The sequence below is a fragment of the Carlito syrichta genome, unplaced genomic scaffold (genome assembly GCF_000164805.1).
Source record: "Carlito syrichta isolate Samal-C Ts95f unplaced genomic scaffold, Tarsius_syrichta-2.0.1 Scaffold173484, whole genome shotgun sequence".
NCBI classification, from domain to species: Eukaryota; Metazoa; Chordata; class Mammalia; order Primates; family Tarsiidae; genus Carlito; species Carlito syrichta.
This window is the reverse complement of record NW_007117580.1, coordinates 17,145-36,210: the sequence shown is the minus strand read 5'-3', so window position 1 is coordinate 36,210 and position 19,066 is coordinate 17,145. Positions and strand designations below refer to the sequence as shown.

The window sequence follows — 19,066 nt, the reverse complement described above, 5'->3', positions numbered from 1 at the left end:
TCTGCGGTCAGTAAATTCTCCAGAAAGCTCCAGCCTCCGCCTCTTCTGTCACCTCTGACCCCTGGGTCTGCAGGGACCCTCCAAGCCGCCCAGGCAGCAGCCACGAGACACACAAATTTATTTGTTTATTTATCTTTATTAAATTCAAAAGAAAAGACCCTGCTCCCGTCACGGCCCGGGACACTCCTGGCCAACTGGGCCTGACCTGGACAAGCCCCCCCCCGGTGGGCCCGGCTTGTTCTCAGCCCCTCGCCCCGCCCGCTCCTCACGGCCACAAGCCTGGGTAGGGCTCAGGGCACAGGCTGGGCCGGGCAACGTGGGGCCTCCCCGGTGGTCTGGCCTGGCCAGTCCCACCTGTGCCTGGCTCTCCCATGGGACCCAGAAAAGCCCGGCCGGGCTCCGCAGCCACGGGACTTGGTGCTGGCGGGCAGGCCGGGCTGGGAGTTGCGTCTCCCAGGAGCGTTCTGGGGCGGGGAGGACGGAGGGATGTCACCCTGTGGCGGACTCAGGAGGGCAAGCGCTGGCCGCCCTGGGGCCCCTCTGCCTGCAGCCAACGCATCTTCTGCCGGTGCTGCTGGACGGTGTCCTGCACACGGGTGTCCATCATGGCCTCGGTGAGGACCCCGTCCTCAGAGGCGTAGGCCATGGCCTGGCGGGGAGAGAGAGGGCTGGGGAGGCTGCGGGGAGCCACTCACCCCCTCAACAGGCCAGAGGCTTGGGACGAAAGGCGGGGCCCACCCGAGCGGCAGGGCCGCCCGGTCAGGGCACAGGCTTCTGACAGCACAACCCCGGCCCGTGCGGACACCTGGGTCACGGGAGAAGTCGCAGCTGAGGCGGCCCCTCCGCACCGCCCGGGCCCTGCCTGTGCCCCACGCCACCCACGCCACCCATGCCCGCCTGTGTCCCCCATGCCCCCCACGCTGCCACACTCCTCCGCTACTGACTCCAAAACCAGCCCAAGCGAGCCCCGCCCCCGCGGCCCCCCGGGGAGGATGCAGAACACAGGCCGTCCAAGACAGCGGGCAGGCAGTGCCACCGTGAGGGGCTCCCCAGGCTGGCAGTGCCCAGACCCGACGGCCCCACATAGCAGCAGCCCAGCCCGAGGGCTGCCAAATCCTCGACACGAGGCAGGGTCGGTGAGGCGCCCCCCCCCCCCCAGCGACCGGCACCCCTGCCTTCCCCATGACCGGGCGCCCCTCTCCCCCAGCTGTCGAGACCAGACGCCCCGCAGCTCCCCGCCCTCCCTGAGGACGCCTCAGCGTGAGGGCACCAGTCCGGCTGTGTCCCTGGGGCGTCCTTCAGGGCGGCCTCCCACCCCGCACCTCTGCCCAGGATTGGCCACGCTCCATCCCGGGGCCTGGCCATGGCCCTGAAGGGCCCCCTTGGGCACACAGGCTCTGAAAAGCACCAGGGAAGGGTGGGGACCCCCACAAGCACCATGCTCAGGTGGGCACCAGGACCCAGAGGTGGCATGGGCCGGCTTGTGCCCTATCCTTCCTGGCCGCGGGAAGCATCTTGGGTGCGGGGTGGCGCAAGCCATCCTCCCATGACAGCCTGGGATGAGCAAGAGGATGTCTCCTGTAGAAGTGGTGCCAGTGTCCCCACAGTGGGATGTGCCACATCTGCCCCTCAAGGCCACCTGAGTGTTGGGGGCTCAGGGGCTAGCAACGCCATTTTGGCCTTGAGCCAAGCCCCAAGTGGGCAAGCAGGAAAGCCGGGGCTGGGTGGCTGTGCTGGGCGGACATGGCTGTGCCTCACAAAGGGGCAAAGCAAGGGAGGCTGCAAGGTGCTGCATGCCTATCACCCAGCCCAGGGCATGTGGCCAGGCAACAAGCCCACCCGAAATGGCAGCAAAGCACCATGGGTATCCCACCTGTGATCCTGGCAAGACCCAGTGGACATGGAGCCCAAGTGACACATGATGCCTGCAACACAACCAGGCCTGGGAGCCAATGTACTATCCTTGCAACTTTTCTGGAAGCCAAAATTATTCAAAAAGAAAAAAGCTTAAAGGCAAGTCCTGTACCAGATGGCCTTGCAGGTGAATTCACCAAACGTTCCAAGAAGAATTAGCATCACTCCGGCTCTAACTTTTCCAAAAAATTAAAGGAGAGGGAATATTTCCTCATATATTCTACAAGGCAGGTGTTACCCTGATATCAAAATCAGAGAAGGGCACCATAAGAAAACAAATTTGGAGGCCAATATCTCTAATGAACATTGCTGCAAAAATCCTTAACAAAATACTAAAAGGCTGAACTCCATAGTATATTAGAAAAATTATAGACCATGGCCAAGTGTATTACTTATGGGATGCAAGGATGGTTCAACACAGAAAATCAGGCAGTATAATACACCACATTCACAGAGTGAAGGAAAAACCACAAGATCATCTCAATTGATAGGGAAAAAGCATCTGACAATTTTTTTAAGTCAGGGCCTCACTGTGTCACCCAGGCTGGAGTGCAGGGGCACATTCATGGCCACCACAGCCTCAACCTGCTGGGCTCAGGCAATCCTTCTACCTCAGCCTTCCAAGTAGCTGGAACCACAAGTGTGCATCACCATGCCTGGCTAATTTTTAAATTTATTTTAGAGATGAGGTCTCACCAAGATGCCCAGGCTGGTCTTGAACCCTTGGGCTCAGGCAATCCTCTCGCCTCTGTCTCCCAAAGTGCTGGGATGACAGGGATGAGCCACCATGCCCGGCTGCACTTGACAAATTTTAACAACCTTGATGAAAACTCAACAAACCAGGAATTGAAGAAAACTTCCTCAACACAGTAAAGGCCATCTATCAGAAGCCCACAGCTAGCATCAAACTCAGTGGAGAAAGACTAAAACCTTTTCCTCTAAACTCAAGACAAGGCAGAGATGCCACTTTCAGCACGTCTATTCAACAAACAACCAGAAGTTCTAGTGAGAGCAATCAGACAAGAGAAGTAAATCCATCATCCAGGCTGAAAAGAAAGAAGTCACATTATGTGTTCTTAGAAAACATGATCCTATGTGGAGAAAATACACTAGAAGTCCACATCAAAGAAACAAACAAAACGACAAACAAAAAACCCTTTTAGAGCTAATAGTCAAGTTGCAGGATGCAAAATCAACATATAAAGCTGGGTGCAGTGGCTCAAGCCTGTCATCCCAGCACTTTGGGAGACCGAGGCGAGAGGACTTCCTGAGTCCAGGGGTTCAAGACTATCCTGGGCAACTTGGTGAGACCTCATCTCTACAATAAATCAAAGAATTAGCCAGCTACTTGGAAGGCTGAGGCAGAAGGATCACCGGAGCCCAGCAAGTTGACGCTGGGGTGGCCGTGAGTGTGCCACTGTACTCCAGCCTGGGTGACAGAGTGAGATTCCAACTCCAAAAAAAAAAAAAAGTTTCAACAGAATCACACGGTCCAGTAATTCCACCTCCAAGTCTATACTCGGAATAATTGTGCTGTTCACAGTGCACTGTTTGTTCACAGCGACCGAGGTCAGAGTGCAGCGTCCAGAGATAGGCGATGGCGAACGGTATGTGCACCCACATGAAGGCTACGACTCAGCCTCAAGAAGGCAGATAATTCTGACACCTGGGACAACACAGCCCTTGGAACATCACATTCAGGGAAGCAGGCCAGATACACAAGGACAGATCCTGCCTGACACCAGCTACACGAGGGACCTAGGGGAAGGGTGGGTACTCGGCAGCAGGCAGAGGAGGGTGCTGGAGGGGGCTGAGGAGCGTTGGACAGGAACAGAGTTGATGAGACAATAAGTTCTGGAGACCGTGGTGGTGAAGTCTGCACAAAATGACCGTACTTAACGCCATGGAACTGCCCACTTAAAGACGGTTTAAATGGTAAACTTCATGTTTAACAAAAGGCAGCAGGCCAGGCACAGTGGCTCAAGCCTGTAATCCCAGCACTTTGGGAGGCCCGAGGTGAGAGGGTTGCCTGAGCCCACGGGTTCAGAACCAGCCTGGGCGACTTGGCAAGACCTCATCTCTACAATAAATCAAAAAATTAGCTGGGCGTGGTGGCACATGCCTGTAATTCCAGCTACTTGGAAGGCTGAGGCGGAAGGATCGCCGGAGCCCAGCAGGTCGAGGCTGCGGTGGCTGTGAGCGTGCCTCTGCCCTCCAGCCTGGGTGACAGAGACTCCAACTCAGAAACAAGCAATAAAAACAAAAGGCAGTAAATCCACATGACATAAGCCATGAGAGCCTGCAGAAACAGAGCAAACGCACTGAGGGTGGACACTGCAGAGTGGAAGTCCACAGGAGCCCCCAGAGCGGGCTCCAAAGAGCTAGTGCACAGTCCATGCTGGTGGCCCAGGTCCAGGAGGGACAGGACTGACCGCAGGGCGAGGCCTGGATGCCAACGGCGCTTCCACCACGTGGATCCCAGGCTCTGGGTTTCACCTCTTCATCTTGCTCCTCGCACACAAAGGGGTAGACGGACACCTCAGCCAAGCTGACAGTCAGCGACTGGCACACCCTGGCGGGACCTGACCCGGGTTCCCCGTCCACCAGGCACCGGGGAGGCCGGTAACCTTCTGGCCATGCCAGGTGGGGGGAGGAGCGCTGGGGCCCAGTGGAGTTGTGAGTCAGCGCACAACCAGGTGGTGGACTCGTGCTCAAGGCCCCACCACCTGTGGAGCCCTGACCCCATCTGGCTGCATCAGAGACAGGCCCGAGGAAGTAACAGGTTGTGAGAGGGCGTGACAGCAGGGCCCAACTCCAGAATTAGTGTCCTTATGAGACAGGAGCAGACTCTCCACTCGTGAGGATGCCCTGGCTGTCTGCCCATCTGCAAGTCAGGCAAGAGCCCTCCCCGGCCCTCCCTGGTGCGGTGTTTGGCCAGGGCAGCCCAGCTGACCATGCTGCCACTGCCCTGTCCTGCTATGCCCACTGTGGAAGCCCCCGGCTCAGCCTGGAGCATTCTCAGTCAAGCCGGGATGGGCTTGAGGGCCATGGCATGGCCTGACCAACTACCGGTTGCCAGGCCCCACGGTTCGACTCAGGGCAGCCATTGATCAGGTCAATCTCAGCCTCATTTTATTTTCTTATTTTTGTTTTGAGTTGGAGTCTCGCACTCTGTCATCCAGGCTGAAGTGCAGCGGCACACTCACGGCCACCGCAGCCTCGACCTGCTGGGCTCGGATGATCCTTCTGCCTCAGCCTTCCAAGTAGCCGGAACTACACACGTGTACTACCACAGCTGGCTAAATTTTTGATTTATTGTAGAGATGAGGTCTCACCAAGTTACCCAAGCTGGTCTCAAACCCGTGGGCTCAGGCAATCCTCTCACCTCGGCCTCCCACTCAAAGTGCTGGGATTACAGGCGTGAGCCACCACACCCAGCTCCTCAGCCTCTTTTGAAAGCACTGCCCCCCTCACCACAGCCTAGCCGGCATACAGCCTCAGCACCCTCTGCCCCTGATCTGGTCTTTGTCCTCTAGCACCTCTGAAGCCCGGCACTCCTGGCTGGCCCACCCAGCGTCCCCGGGACCTGCTCCTGCCCAGGAGCTGTGCCAAGCACCACTGCATGTTGGGAAGAAACAGGGTCCATGGGCCTGTGCATCTGCCCAAGCAGGCCCAAGCCCACCACACACTCCAGGAAAGACAACACCCCCACCCACCTGGCCCAGGGGCGAACCTGTCCTAAAAGGCCAGCACCAGGAGCATTCCCACGCACGGCAGACGAACTCGGGGCCCACAGGCTTGAAGCTGAGCTGAGCTTGCCGGTCACTACGCGGGAGGCCTCCCCACCCATGGGCCGTGCCCCTGCCTCCTCCGCTTCCAGGACCTCCTGCGCCACTTGCCTGGGTGCCAACTAGGGACAGTGTCCAGGGCCCGCTTGACACTCCCACAGGAAAGTGACACCCACACTTCCGGAGAGCACCGTCTGGCGGGGACCACAGCAGGCTGGGCTGAGTGCCACCACTGACCCCTGCCCCCTCCTCCCCTGGATGAAACAGTGTGGATAAATAGAGCCCATGGTAGCCCGACGGGAGTGGGGTCTTACATCCTTCCAGAGATTACCCAGGGGAGACCGCTGCTGGGAGGTGCCTGACACCACTGGGAGGTCTCTACGCTGGTCAGGCTCCTGCCCGTGGATGCATGCCCACCTCACCTGCCATGCCACTGCGAGCTGTGCTATCTCCCGGCCAGACATGCCCTCCGTCAGTCGCGCAATCTCCGAGCACTTCTTCCCATAGTCAAACTGGGCCAGCCTCAGGCGCCTGGGGGAGGAGTTTCACATGGAGCCCGGCAGAGGCAGGCCACGTGCTCCCATGGGGACGGGGACGGGCAGCATGACCGACAGCGCGCCTCGAGTGCTGGTCCCTTCCCGGGCCGTGCCTGGTGCTGCCTGCCTTAGGCCGTGGCGGGGCCCAGGCAGGGGCTGCAGGGCCTCCTGGTCCAGACCCGACACACCAGCCCACTCGCATGCCCAGTGCACAGCAAGGACACACACAGCCAGGGCAAGTGCCAACAGGACAGTGGGAGACAAGGGGAAGGGGACATGCCGCCCCAGGCCACGTGCGGCCAAGCCCGGGTGTCCAGCGGTGAAGTCTGAGGTCAGAGGAAGCCTCCCTGGAAAGAGGTCCCAGAGTCCAGGCCACAGTGCTACAACCAGCCTTTGGGTGGGGGCTCCTCGGGCCAGCAGGGCTGGGGTGGAGCCAAGGAAGACCGAGGCCCAGATGGCTCATGGGAAACTGGCAGCAGGAGGGGGCCGGCGGGGCTGAGCCAAGTTCTTCTTAGCACACACCACAGCAGGGATCTGGGTCAGATATGCAGAAGGACTTGGAGCCGAGGCCCTGGAGACAGTTAAACATAGAGCAGCGCCTGCTTGCCTGGTACGAGAGACAGGTGGAGCGGGCGGGGCCTCACAGCTCTGCCCCATGGCTGCTCAACTTGCCACCCACCTGCCTCAGGTATGACGCTGAGAGCCACGATGCGTCCACACCGAGAGCCCGGCATCCCCAGGGCAGCACCAGGTGTGGGGGCCTATGTGGCGGGAGGGAGGCCAAGCACATGGCCTGCAATGGAGCCAGGGGGTGTACCCCCAAGCCCAGCATGAGGGCCTCAGAACAAAGCTCAGCAATGAGCCTTCCCCGTGCGGCTGGGCAGTCAGGGCCCGTGTGCAGCTCAGAGCGTTTCCTTGAGGCCCCCTGGTCTGGGCGCTCAGGCACGGAAAAGCCTGTGCAGATGACTGTTCTGGCCTCACTGGAGACGCTGTGTGCCTGCGTGCAACTACAGGGAAGAGAGCGGTGCCCAGGCCAGGAGACAGGCCGTGTGGGGCGTGGACACTTACTGCTTCCCTTCCGTGGCTGGCTTGAGGACGTGCTTGTCGAAGTACAACCTCACCAGACGTTCCCGCTCCTCCTGCTGCGGCAAGTCGAAACAGACCATCTCATCGATGCGGTCATTGATGGCCCAGTCAAACTGCTCAGGCTGGTTGCTGGCCAGGACGAGCATGAACCTGCAGGGAGAGGACAGCACAGGCCACTGAGTACAGCAAGGACTTCTAAACTGCCCCAGGGAAACTTTCTAGAAGAATCTAACTTGGCCAAAACCCCCAGAGAGCCCAGCCCCAGTCCTGCCACTGTCCATTCCTGGCTTCAGTTTGTGACATGGGTGGGTCAAGGCCCCCCGGTCTCCCGAGCTTCTGTCCTCACCCAATTCCACGTGGTCTCGCGACCCTTGACCCACTCAACAGGCAGTGTGCACAGGACACCTGCTCTGTCCTGCCATCGGGGCCTCACTGTGTCCAGAAGGCAGGGACCTGGGGTCAGACAGATACCGCACACACCAGGCTGGGTCAGGGGACTGGGCTCTACAGGAAGCCACGCTTGCCGCTCCAGGAGGGTCTGTGGGCAGCAGCTACAGTGAGCGAAGGATATGTGTGAGGGGATGGCCATACGTGGCCCCACAGGCCTCGGTTCTCTCTATGGTGAGGGGGCTGGGACCAGGGAGCCCAGGCCAATGTGGAACACCAACATAAGGACACGTGGAAAAGACTGGCGTGCCTGGCCAAGGTGACTGTCCCACTGGCTGACCTCGAGGGACAGCCCAGGGAGGCTGCGCCAAGATGGGCTCAGCCCAGCCTGGAGGGCCGCTCCTGCCTCACACAGGGTTGAAGGTCAAGGCCCTGTGCCCTGCCCAACATATAGGACCTGCTTATGCTGACGCCCTGAGCAAACCCAGCTCATCGCACACCCGTCCAGAGTGCCCATGGCCTCTGGTATCCTCTGGCATCAGGAGGCCTCGTGCTTAGACTCTCTCTCACCCCTGAGCACCTAGGCCAGGGGGGCTAAAAGGGCTGGGTTGACAAGAACTGGCCCTGGCTCTGCCCAGAGATCCCAGCACGTGTGCCCAGTGACACCCTGTGCCTTCCCTGGCTGGGCCTCGAGCCCCTTCCCTGCTGGGCCATCCTGAGAAAATGCCAAGACGCCGCCCAGCACCATGTGCCTGCCTGTCCCGTGGCTGCCAGGGTGATGACCACACAGGGTGTGCAGCCAGCCTGTGTAGCTCACTTACTTGCTGCTGTGCTGGCCTGTTCGGTGCAGGAAGGCATTCAGGGTGGCCCGGAGGTCCTCACTAATCTTCTCCTGTGGAGAGAAGGTTCTGGCGTCAGTCGCCAGGCAGCAAGCCTGAAGAGCACGGTCTTAACAACCAAGGTGCCTGTCGAGGGCAGAGGGCTCTCCCGCAGGGGCAGGGACATGTGATGCTGCTGCGAATCTCAACGGAAAAGCCAAGTCTTGACTCTAAGCTACCTGAGGAGTGCTGCAGATGAAACTTCTGCTTTTCACACAAAACTTACAAAGTGACAGCAACTGAGGAAGAATTGGCCCTGGTCCAGGACAAAGGCCAGATCCCCACCCCACCCCGCAGCCAGACAGAGGCTCCTAGAGAACACTCACAGTAGCTCGCTTCCTGAGGAAGGCGTCTGCTTCATCTACGAACAGCAGGAGGCTGTGAACAAGAGGACGACCAAGGGGGACACATGAACGAAGAGAGCAGACCTGGAAGTACTTGGGAGTTGGCTGTGATGGGCAGGTCCCAGGAAGAAGCTCCCTGCATGGCCCAGGATCTCCCTGACAAGCGGATCAGAGTCCAAACCCCATGGCTTCTAGGGCCAGATCACTGCCTCAAGGCCACAAGCCCCAGCTGGGACTCTGATGGCAGGTGCTGGGCACATGGCCCCAGTGGCTTCGCCAAAGCTGTGGGGGCTAGTGGCTGCTCCGAGCCAACATCAGGAGTTCAAAAGCCAGGGGTGAGGCATCACCATAAGGAACTCAGTGACACGGGACAACTGAGGCAGCGATGTTGGGCCACTGAGCCCTGCTGTGGGGCCACTGTGGTGCCTGACTGGGAGAGGACATCACAACACCGTCAACTCTTTCAGGAGGCTCGGCAAAAAGTACGTGCACATGCACACCTGCCACGGCACACGCACTGCACCCCCACCTGCCACACGCCCACGTGCCACTACACATACCTACCTGCCACACACACCTGCCATGGTACACATACCCACCACCTGCCATGTGCCTACCTGCCACACACACACCACTCAAAGGGAGGTAAACGGGGTGGCCTGGGCAGAGCTCCTGATACTGTAGCAAGGACCCCCAGTCTGGACCTGCCACCTGCACACCTGTTTTCAGGTCCTAAATTAAGCTCCTGGCACCAAAAGCCTTGGTACAACCGGGCCATACTTGGGTGAATTTCTCTCTGAGCAATCCCCAAGCACAAATGCCGCCCCAGCCCCCAGCATGGCCATAAGGAAAGACATGCAGAGACAGCAGGGGCCTGTAGTCTCCTGGATCCCCTTCCAGCAGAGGCTGCTGGGAGCCAGGTCCTAGGAGAATGGGCGCCTCACCCTCGCCGGCTGGTGCTGGCCCAGTCGAAGACTTTGTGCATGGCGGTCACACCTTCCCGTCCCATGGGGGCCACATCCCCGCCTGTCATGATGGCATAGTCCATGCCTGAGTGCAGGGCGAGTTTCTGGAAGAAAGAAGGCATGGGAGACACGGCAGGCGTTCCCTCCCTCCACGAGCTGCCGCATGCCGCCCACCATTTCACCCTGCCCATGTCCCCCAGCCCCACCAGCCAGAGATGGCCCCACCTGGAAGACCACGCTGGCACAAGCCCTAGTGAGGGCAGGCAAAGGCTCAAGGGGACCCGTTTGCCAGACACCAAATCCCCAGGACACCCACGGGAAAGCAGGACCCTCGTGACCCAGCCGGGCCCTCCCACCTTGGCGAACAGGGTCTTGCCGGTGCCCGGGGGGCCGTACATCAGGATGTTCCTGTACAGACTCTGGTTCCTCTTGGTGTTCCTCGTTGCTATGGCAATGTCACGCACCCGCGCCTCCAGGCTGGGCTGCCGGGGAAGTCGGGTTTGGGGAACACGCCCTCGCCCCACAGAAACCCAGAGGCCCCTAGGGACACCCTGCAGGAGACCATTCCACTGGGAAGCCTGGGCCCAGGCAGGCTGGACACCCGAGTGTGTCTCGGAAGCGAAAGCTCCCTGGACATCAGCATAAGGCCCGAGGCCGACTCCTCCCCCATGCACCCTGACTTACACTGAGGACAACGCCCTCCAGCGCATCCTGGGGCCGACTGAGGAGCCGCCTGCTGACCTGCAGGGGGAGGGCCGGATACCACTGGGTTCACACAGAAAAACAGAACTGCCACAGAGCTCAGCAGGACCCGACCTGAGCAGCGAGTCTTGGGCCTGCTGGCACACAGTGTCATGGGCTTGGGACGACTTGTCGGGTCTTTGTCCACCTTGGCTTTCTCAACTCCCACCCTTAGGGACCCATGGAGACCCTGCCTTGGCTGTGGGGGTCAACAGGCACATGGGGGCAGCACCAAGGTCAGCGAGAAGCTCGGCTCTGCTTTTCTGCTTCTGCAAGCTTACCACAACGCTGCTTCTAGCAACTTCAGCGATATGAGAACAGCCACAGGATGACACGAGAGCCCCCAAGTGTACCCCGGGCCCATCGAGAGGCCACACAGAGGCCATGGCAGGCCAGAGAAAGGATCTCTCCAGTGCTGATGGACAGAGCCTACAGCCCAGGACCACGTGGAGGGAAAGTCAAGGATGGCTGACATACGGGCAGGTGTGTGTGCACGCACGCACATGCCATCTGGACAAGTATTTGCCACTGCTCAGATGCAGGAAGCTCAGGACAGAGCTGGGAGGCCCGGGCTTCACCGGCCTACCTGGACGGGGTGCCGCAGTGCTTCCAGCACAGTGATACGGGACGTCTCTCTCACCAGGGATGGCTTCCCCAGCCGGGCCTCGATGAAGCGGCCGGCGACAGCTGTAGCATTCTTGGCAGAATACACCCCGACGGCCAGCAGCGTCAGCCCAGCCACCTGAACAGAGATGGCAACTGATGCACTTGTGTGCTTAGCACCTCACCCAAGGTGTCACTGGGGCCACAGGGTTATGTGGTAGCCCTGACGGACCTGACGGAGTCCCCAGCCCAAAACCCCAGTCAGTGGCTCAGGGACAGGAGACAGGAGTATCACTACATGCATCCCAACAGTTTCTCTGCAATTTGCAATGCAAACACTCTGAAGCCACTGCAGGGCCCAGTGGGGCTCTGAGGGATGGCCAGGCTGCTGAAAGAGCCACGCCCCCCAAGGCCTTTCTGTCCACTAAAAATGTTAAAACAAGGCTAACCCACAATCAGTGATTCCTTTTTTTTTTTTTGAGTTGGAGTCTCACCTCGTCGCCCAGGCTGGAGTCCAGTGGCACATTCACAGTCACCCCAGCGTCGACCTGCTGGGCTCAGGCGATCCTTCTGCCTCAGTCTTCTAAGTAGCCAAAACTACAGGCACATGCCTGGCTAATTTTTTGATTTATTGTAGAGATGAGATCTCGCCAATTGCCCAGGCTATTCTCAAACCCATGGACTCAGGCAGTCCCCTCACCTCAGCCTCCCAAAGTGGGATTACAGGTTTGAGCCAATGCACCTGGCCACTGATTCCTTTTAAAGACCAACTGGTTACCCCAGTTCAGAAAGACTGAACCATAGAGGAAAAAACACCACTGACAGGTGTGGTGTCATGTACTTGCGGTTCCAGCACTTTGGGAGGCCTAGGTAGGAGGATTGCTTGAGGCCAAGAGTTCAAGACCAGCCTGGGCAACACAGCAAGACCTTGTCTCCATAAAAAATTTTTTAAATTATCCAGACACGGCCGGGCTCAGTGGCTCAGCCTGTAATCCCAGCACTTTGGGAGGCCGAGACGAGTGGGCTGCCTGAGCCTGCAGGTTCGAGACCAGTCTGGGCAACTTGGCAAGGCCTTATCTCTACTATAAATAAAAAATTAGCCAGGCGTGGTAGTGCGTGCCTGTAGTTCCAGCTACTTGGAAGGCTGAGGCGGAAGGATCGACAGAGCCCAGCAGGTTGATGCTGGGGTGGCTGTGAGCATGCCACTGCATTCCAGCCTAGGCGACAGAGTAAGACTCCAAAAAAAAAAATTATCCAGACATAAGGTGCCTGTAGTCTCAGCTACTCAGGAGGCTGAGACGGGAGGATCACTGCACACAGGAGTTGGAGGCTGCAATGAGAAGAGATCCAGCCAGGCACTCCAGTCTGGGTGAGAGACCCTGCCCCTAAAGAACAAACAAAAACGGGTCACACCTGGCTAGCAGCAAGCAGACCCCTGAGTTTCACCCCATTAGTCTCATCCACACCATCAGCAGCCATCGGGTTGCGTTTGTGAGACTGCACCACTGCAGCTCTGAGCGCCAACCTGCCACATGCTGAGAGCCCACCGCACGCTGAGCATTTACTGAATGCTGGGCAACCACGTGTAATGAACACTTACTGTGTGCTGAGAGCCCATCACGTTCCAGGAGCCTACTGAATGCTGGGCAGCCATGCGTAATGAACATCTACAGTGTGTCAGGAGCCCACCATACACTGGGCGTCTACTGAATGCTGGCCACCCACACATAATGAAGTCTACTGTGTTGAGAGCCCACTGCATGCTGGGCGCCTACTGAATGCTGGGCACTCACACATAATGAATGCCTACTGTGTGTCGAGAACCCACCCCGTGCCAGGTGCCTACTGAATGCTGGGCACCCACGTGTAATGAATGCTTACGGTGTCCTGAGAGTCCGCTACATGCCAGGAGCCTACTGAATGCTGGGCACCCACACATAATGAATGCCTACTGTGTACTGCACCCCTGCTGCAAGCTGGGCAGTGGGGTGCGGAGCCACACTGTACACACAGAACCTGCTGGTAGGCAGGAGCCTGAGTGCATGGCCTCCTTGGGATGAGAAGCCCTCAGTAACCCTGAAAAGTCAGAGGCTGCCAGGTCAAATGAGGTTTAGCAGCCCTACCCGTCCTCCAAGCCTGTCAGTACAGGCCACCAAGGGCAAGTGAGCTGCCAGGAACACACAGGCAGGCCCTTGCAGGTGTGCATGCTCAGCTGGTGGGGACAGAGGTGGGGAGGGTCCCAGGAGGCCCTCACCAATGGCTCCACAACCACCTGCACGGGACATGCGTGTTTACCGTGGCTGTCACTTTGTCCCAGTCTGTCACGAAGGCACGGAATCCTTCTCCAAACAGGGCACCAGCCGTCCTGGAAGGGAAAGCAGTCACGTGACCCGGAGGGACACAGAGACGAGCGCGAGCAGCCGGTAAAGGTCAAGGGTGAGGCCCTGCGAGGTCCCACCCAGGAGCCGGCCCGGAGCTGTCAGACACCAGAAGGCGGGAGAGCCCCGGGCGCAGCGAGGCACTCAGGAGAGGGTGCCAAGCAGGCTGGCGAGGGCCCACACCTGATGGACTCCAGGATGGTCTGGCGCTGCTCAGCGGCTGTCAGGCGGATCTGCTCACGGATGATGTCGGCGTTCTCCCGCTCTGCCTGGGCGCGCGCGCGGGCCTCCGCCTCCACGCGCAGTATCTCGCTCTTGTGCCGCAGCTCCATCTCCCGCTCCACAGTGGCTGCCGGGAAAGGTGGGAGGGCTCAGCGTGCACACCCACCTCCACCAAGGAGCAGATGTAGAATGCGGCAGGGAACCCGAAACCAGGCTAGCCACCCTCCTCGGAATGGTGGTTGAAGGAACAAACAAAACACAGAGAAGGACACAGGAAACATGGCCCCCAGAGATCCAGCGATCAGGACTCTGGAGACACACGGATGCGCCACGCGCCCGCCCTCAGTGCATGACACGCAGATGCTGAGCCCAGCATCACAGAAAAGCCCTCCCCGGCCTGCTCGAGGGATACACACAGGGACACAGTGGCGCTGTCACAGGACAGCAAAAGCACATGGTTTCTACCCAAGGTTGCCAGCCCCAGCTCTCCCTGCACAAACTCTGGAAGAGCCAGGCCGAGATGAAAGCCCCGAGCTGCAGAAACCAAGGAAGTGAGGCTACCTCGCCGCATGGCCTCCTGCTTCTGCACAGACTCCTCCTGCTTTCGCAGATTCTCCTCATTGACCAGTTGCTAAGAAGCCACAGAAAAAGGAAGAAGACTTAACGCGCAGAACATTCCATGCCAGGTCAGAAGGCATTGCTGCTCGGGGAGCCCTGGAAGCCTTGGCTTTCTCAGGGACCCAGGGAACCTGCAGACTGACACCCTGACACAGGCATGGAGACATCAGTCAGGATTCGCAGACCCCAGGGGGTTGGGTTCAGAAGCCCCTCCCCACCGGGCACACATCCAGACACCACTGCCCTGGCATGCAGCTTCTCATGGAGGACTCTGGGTGTTGCCCATGTCAAGCTATAAAGCCTACAATAGGCAACATGGAAAACTCCCTAAGAACTCAAGGCCAAGGTGCTGAGCCCTAACACAGGGCGAATTGTCACCAAGCCCCCCAGGTTCCCACCCTCAGTCATGACCAGCCTTCCCAAAACAGTCTCACCCAGCAAATCCTTGGAGTACCCAGATAACTTGCCAGTGAGAGGGCCACCCCCCAAGAAGGGGTGTGCGTGCACCTGGGCCTGTGAGTGTTATACCCGGGTGCCCAGATAATATCTGTCCATGTGTGTCCCCCATCAGCCCTCAGAGAGGGGCTCATGCTCACCTGCTGCTTCAGTTGGTCATCGTAGCGCTGCCGGGCCAGCTGGTCCTGGTACTGGGCCCTCTGGGGGAAAGAGGGCGGAGAAAATGTCTCAACTGGATGAGCTGCAGTGGGAGTCAGCCTTGTGGCACGGGTCCTGGGAAAGCTCCCCGCAGCGAGTGGACACGGGGACCCGAGGCTGTGGGGGTTTGGGCGAGGGCAATGCAGGGGCCACTCCGCCAGCTGGCACTCGCACATCCTCGGGTGTCACAGAGACCAGAGACCCAGACCAACTGCTCCCGCCCCGGCCTTCCCGGGCCTCCCAGAGCCCGGCCTGCATATCCTCACGGCCTGATGCTGCCGGGTCTCCTCGCTCAGTGTCTTCCTCCGCTCCTCGGCCTGCACCCGGATCTGCTCATTCTTCAACTGCTCCACGGCGGCCTCATACTCCTGCAGATGCATTGCTCAGGACCCATGCCTGCCAGGCGCCACCTCCCAGGCCTCCCCCGCTGCCAGGCTCTAAGGCCACACTGGTCTGTGCAGTGTCAGGCTCTCAGCTGCGTCTGCACTGGGCACAGACCTGGGGCTCCAGTCGGCAAGGACAGCACAGGGTGGGGTCTCCAGGGCATGTCACTGCCTCCCTGAGGGGCTGTCCGGCACCTGTCACCTGCTCACTTCCTGGCTATGCTCACACTGAGGGTTGAGGCAGGGCCCAGGCATGTTCTGGAAGACCAAATGCCCCAGCACTCCCAGCCCTGCCCTTCTGGGGCTCTGCCACAGGCTCAGCCCCCCCAAGTACCTGCCTCCCGCCGCCCTTTGCTACCTGCTGTGAAGTGGGGTGCCATGCCCGACCCTGGGCCTGCTGCTGTGCGCATGCCTCCCCCCACCCATGCTGAGCCTGAGCCCTGAGTGCACCTCTTGCCCCTTGCTGAGTCTGGACCCCATGTGCACATCCACTCCCACTCACTCTACGCCAGGATCCTGTGTGCACGCCCCCTACTCACCTTGACCTTGGCCTGCTGCTCTAGCTGCAATGTCTGCTCCTGCAACTGTGCCAGACTGAGTGCCTCCTTGGCATGGCCTGTGGGGGCAGGGGCACGCAGGAGAGGGCATAAGGACACAGACAACCTGCAGCCAGCTGAGCATGTCACGCTTGCCTGGCTTCCCAGGAACTCAGCCGCACCTCACTTGCAACGTCCCAGCTCTCCTCATCCACCTTCATTCCTGATCCGATCTGGTGGCCCTCCCTCCATAGGTCCATCCCCAACAGAAGGCTCGCAGCGGCCTGGAGACTTAGCCTCACGCGACAGCCCAGAGCACTACGTCAGAAAGGCCGTCCCATCAAGAGTCCATGGCAGGGGCACCATGGTGTCATTTCCAACGTAAACCAAAGTGAGGCACTAGCCAGGACATCTCTGGTTCTCCATGACACAGGCATGCTCTTTAAGCCTTGGCAGGTATAGGCAGTGATGTGCCATCGGACACACTCGGGCACGGAGGGGAGCAGAGACAGACAGAAAGCGGATACAAGCCACTGTGCTCAAGACTATGAGCACACACGGGGTCAGTCCCTCCTGTGCACACAGTTCACAGGGTGGAATCGGCAGGGGTACCTGGGTGTTCTGGGAAAAACTAGGTTCCCTCCTCGTGGAAGCCCGTGCACCTGTCTCCTATCTCCTGTCTCCTGTCGTCTCTGGATGACACCAGCTTCCCATTTTGTGTTTCACTACAAAACCTCCTGGCACACAAAAGCAGGTGAAGGCAGGACACCCAGGTTCCTAGTCTGGTTCTCTTTCATGTTTCTGCCACCATCTGACATCGTGAAGTCTCAAGTGACACTCAGACCCCCATACTGCAGCAGCTCACGGCAACAAGGGCTCAGCACTGGCTCCCACTCCAGATTTCTTTTATTGGGGTAACTGACATGACACGACCTCACGCATGTCACCAATGCAGGGGCACGCCCTGGTGTTTGGCATTGGTCAGTCGGGTGTGTGGCTTGAAATGGACTCAACCAATGGGCCTCAGCATCACAGCTTGGGAAAGACTTTTGGAGCCAGCCTCCTGAAGTCCCATGCACAGGACTCTTCCCAGGTGCCTGTGACCAGGAGCACAGATGTCACAGGGACCTGGACCAGGAAGGGGCGGAGAGTGCAGCAGCCCCCACCTCTCATCCCAGAGCAGGGGCAGGGATGTGAACAGCACAGCAGGTGCACTGCCCTGCTTACTCTCCAGTGACCTTTGCCAAGCTGATCAGCCTGAGGTCATGCCCGACCTGAAGCGGCAGGTGGCTAGCTCCCTCCCAGAAGTCTTGGGAGAACACAATGAAAAAGCACAGGCTGAGCCGGGCTGGGTGGCTCAGCCTGTAATCCCGCGCCTTTGGGAGGCTGAGGTGAGTGGATTGCCTGAGCCCGTGGGTTTGAGACCCGCCTGGGCAACTTGGTGAGACCTCATCTCTACAATAAATAAAAAATGAGCCGGGCGTGGTAGCGCACGCCTGTAGTTCCAGTTACCTGGAAGGCTGAGGCGGAAGGATCGCCGGAGCCCAGCATGTCGAGGCTGCGGTGGCTGGGAGCGGCCACTGCACTCCAGTCTGGGTGACAGAGTGAGACTCTAATTCATAAATAAATAAATAAATACCACAGGTTGGTGCCAGCAACCTCCCTCCACCACAGCCTTACTTTAAGACTAAAAATGGAAAATTTCTTAGTTTTTTGGGTTTTTTTCTTAACATAGAGATGGGATCTCACTACGTTGCCAAAGCTGGTCTCAAACTCCTGACCTCAAGCGATCCTCCTGCCTCAGCCTCCCAAAGTGCTGGAATTGCAGGTGTAAGCCACCCCACTTGGACTAGCTTCAGTTTTAATATGAAAAGTAACCCATTAGCCGGGCTCGGTGGCTCAGCCTGTAATCCCGCGCCATTGGGAGGCTGAGGTGAGCGGATGGCCTGAGCCCGCGGGTTCGAGACCCGCCTGGGCAGCGAGACCTCATCTCTACAATAAATCAAAAAATCAGCCGGGCGTGGTAGCGCGCGCCTGTGATTCCGGTTACTTGGAAGGCTGAGGCGAAGGTTCGCCGAGCCCAGCAGGTCGAGGCAGCGGTGGCCGGGAGCGGCCGCTGCACTCCAGTCTGGGCGACAAAAAAAAAAAGAAAAGTAACCCATCTTCAAGTTTCCCTGTGCTACAATACAAGTGGCCAAAGCAACAACTAAGCACCTACTGCACACAAGGTGCTCTCTAGGACCCCGCCTTGTGGGGTGCAGGCAAGCACACCGGCGCAGATAGCTCTCGGCCGAACGGCTACATGAGCTCCGAGGCCTGGCCCAGGGAAGACCCTGTGAACGAGGCAGCACGAGCTGGGCCTCAGGGACAGCAAAGGCGGTCGGCCTGTGAGAGAAACAGCCAGGGTAAAGCAGCCCAACCATGGGCACCTGCCAACAGGCCAAGGGGTCCAGGTGAACCACGGTGACCCGCAGCCGGGCTTGCAGAGGGGCATGAAGTGCCCTGGGATAGGGGGTTTGGGGACAGAGAGTGATGACAAACCATGGCGGAAACTGTCCTTCCAGCCAACAGTGTGGCCAGGAAGGGCAACAGGAATAAACACGGAGAGTCCACGTCTGGGACAGAATCCACAGGCAAAAAGACTGATGGGCTGGGGGTAGGGGCTCCAGGCAGACCCTGCTTTGCAGAAAATGCGGACTTAGACCCGCCTGGGCAGGGAGACCTCATCTCTACAATAAATAAAAAATCAGCTGGGCGTGGTAGCGCGCATCTGTAATTCTGGCTACTCGGAAGGCTGAGGCGGAAGGATCGCCGGAGCCCAGTGGGTCAAGGCTAGAGTGGCCGGGAGCAGCCACTGCACTCCAGTCTGGGCGACCGAGTGAAACTCCAACTCCAAAAAAAATAAAATAAAATAAAAAAAAAAACAAGCCGGGCTCGGTGGCTCAGCCTGTAATCCCAGCACTTTGGAAGGCCGAGGTGAGTGGACTGTCTGAGCCTGCAGGTTCGAGACCAGCCCAGGCAACTTGGCAAGAC

At 58.9% G+C, this 19,066-nt stretch overlaps 1 protein-coding gene across 1 annotated transcript; it reads right to left on the bottom strand.

The window, feature by feature from the left end:
- Window positions 1–110: 110 nt before the first annotated feature.
- Window positions 111–16,293, bottom strand: LOC103252865 (ATPase family AAA domain-containing protein 3). Its single transcript, XM_008051459.2, has 16 exons — window positions 16,221–16,293; window positions 16,037–16,113; window positions 15,381–15,482; window positions 15,057–15,116; window positions 14,404–14,473; window positions 13,804–13,969; window positions 13,538–13,607; window positions 11,226–11,381; window positions 10,583–10,639; window positions 10,255–10,380; window positions 9,878–10,002; window positions 8,916–8,967; window positions 8,533–8,603; window positions 7,307–7,474; window positions 6,125–6,233; window positions 111–649 (listed from the first exon to the last, which is right to left on the bottom strand). Exons 1-16 carry the CDS (start codon window positions 16,291–16,293, stop codon window positions 506–508), a joined length of 1,626 nt encoding a protein of 541 aa, XP_008049650.2. The 3' UTR covers window positions 111–505.
- Window positions 16,294–19,066: the final 2,773 nt, after the last annotated feature.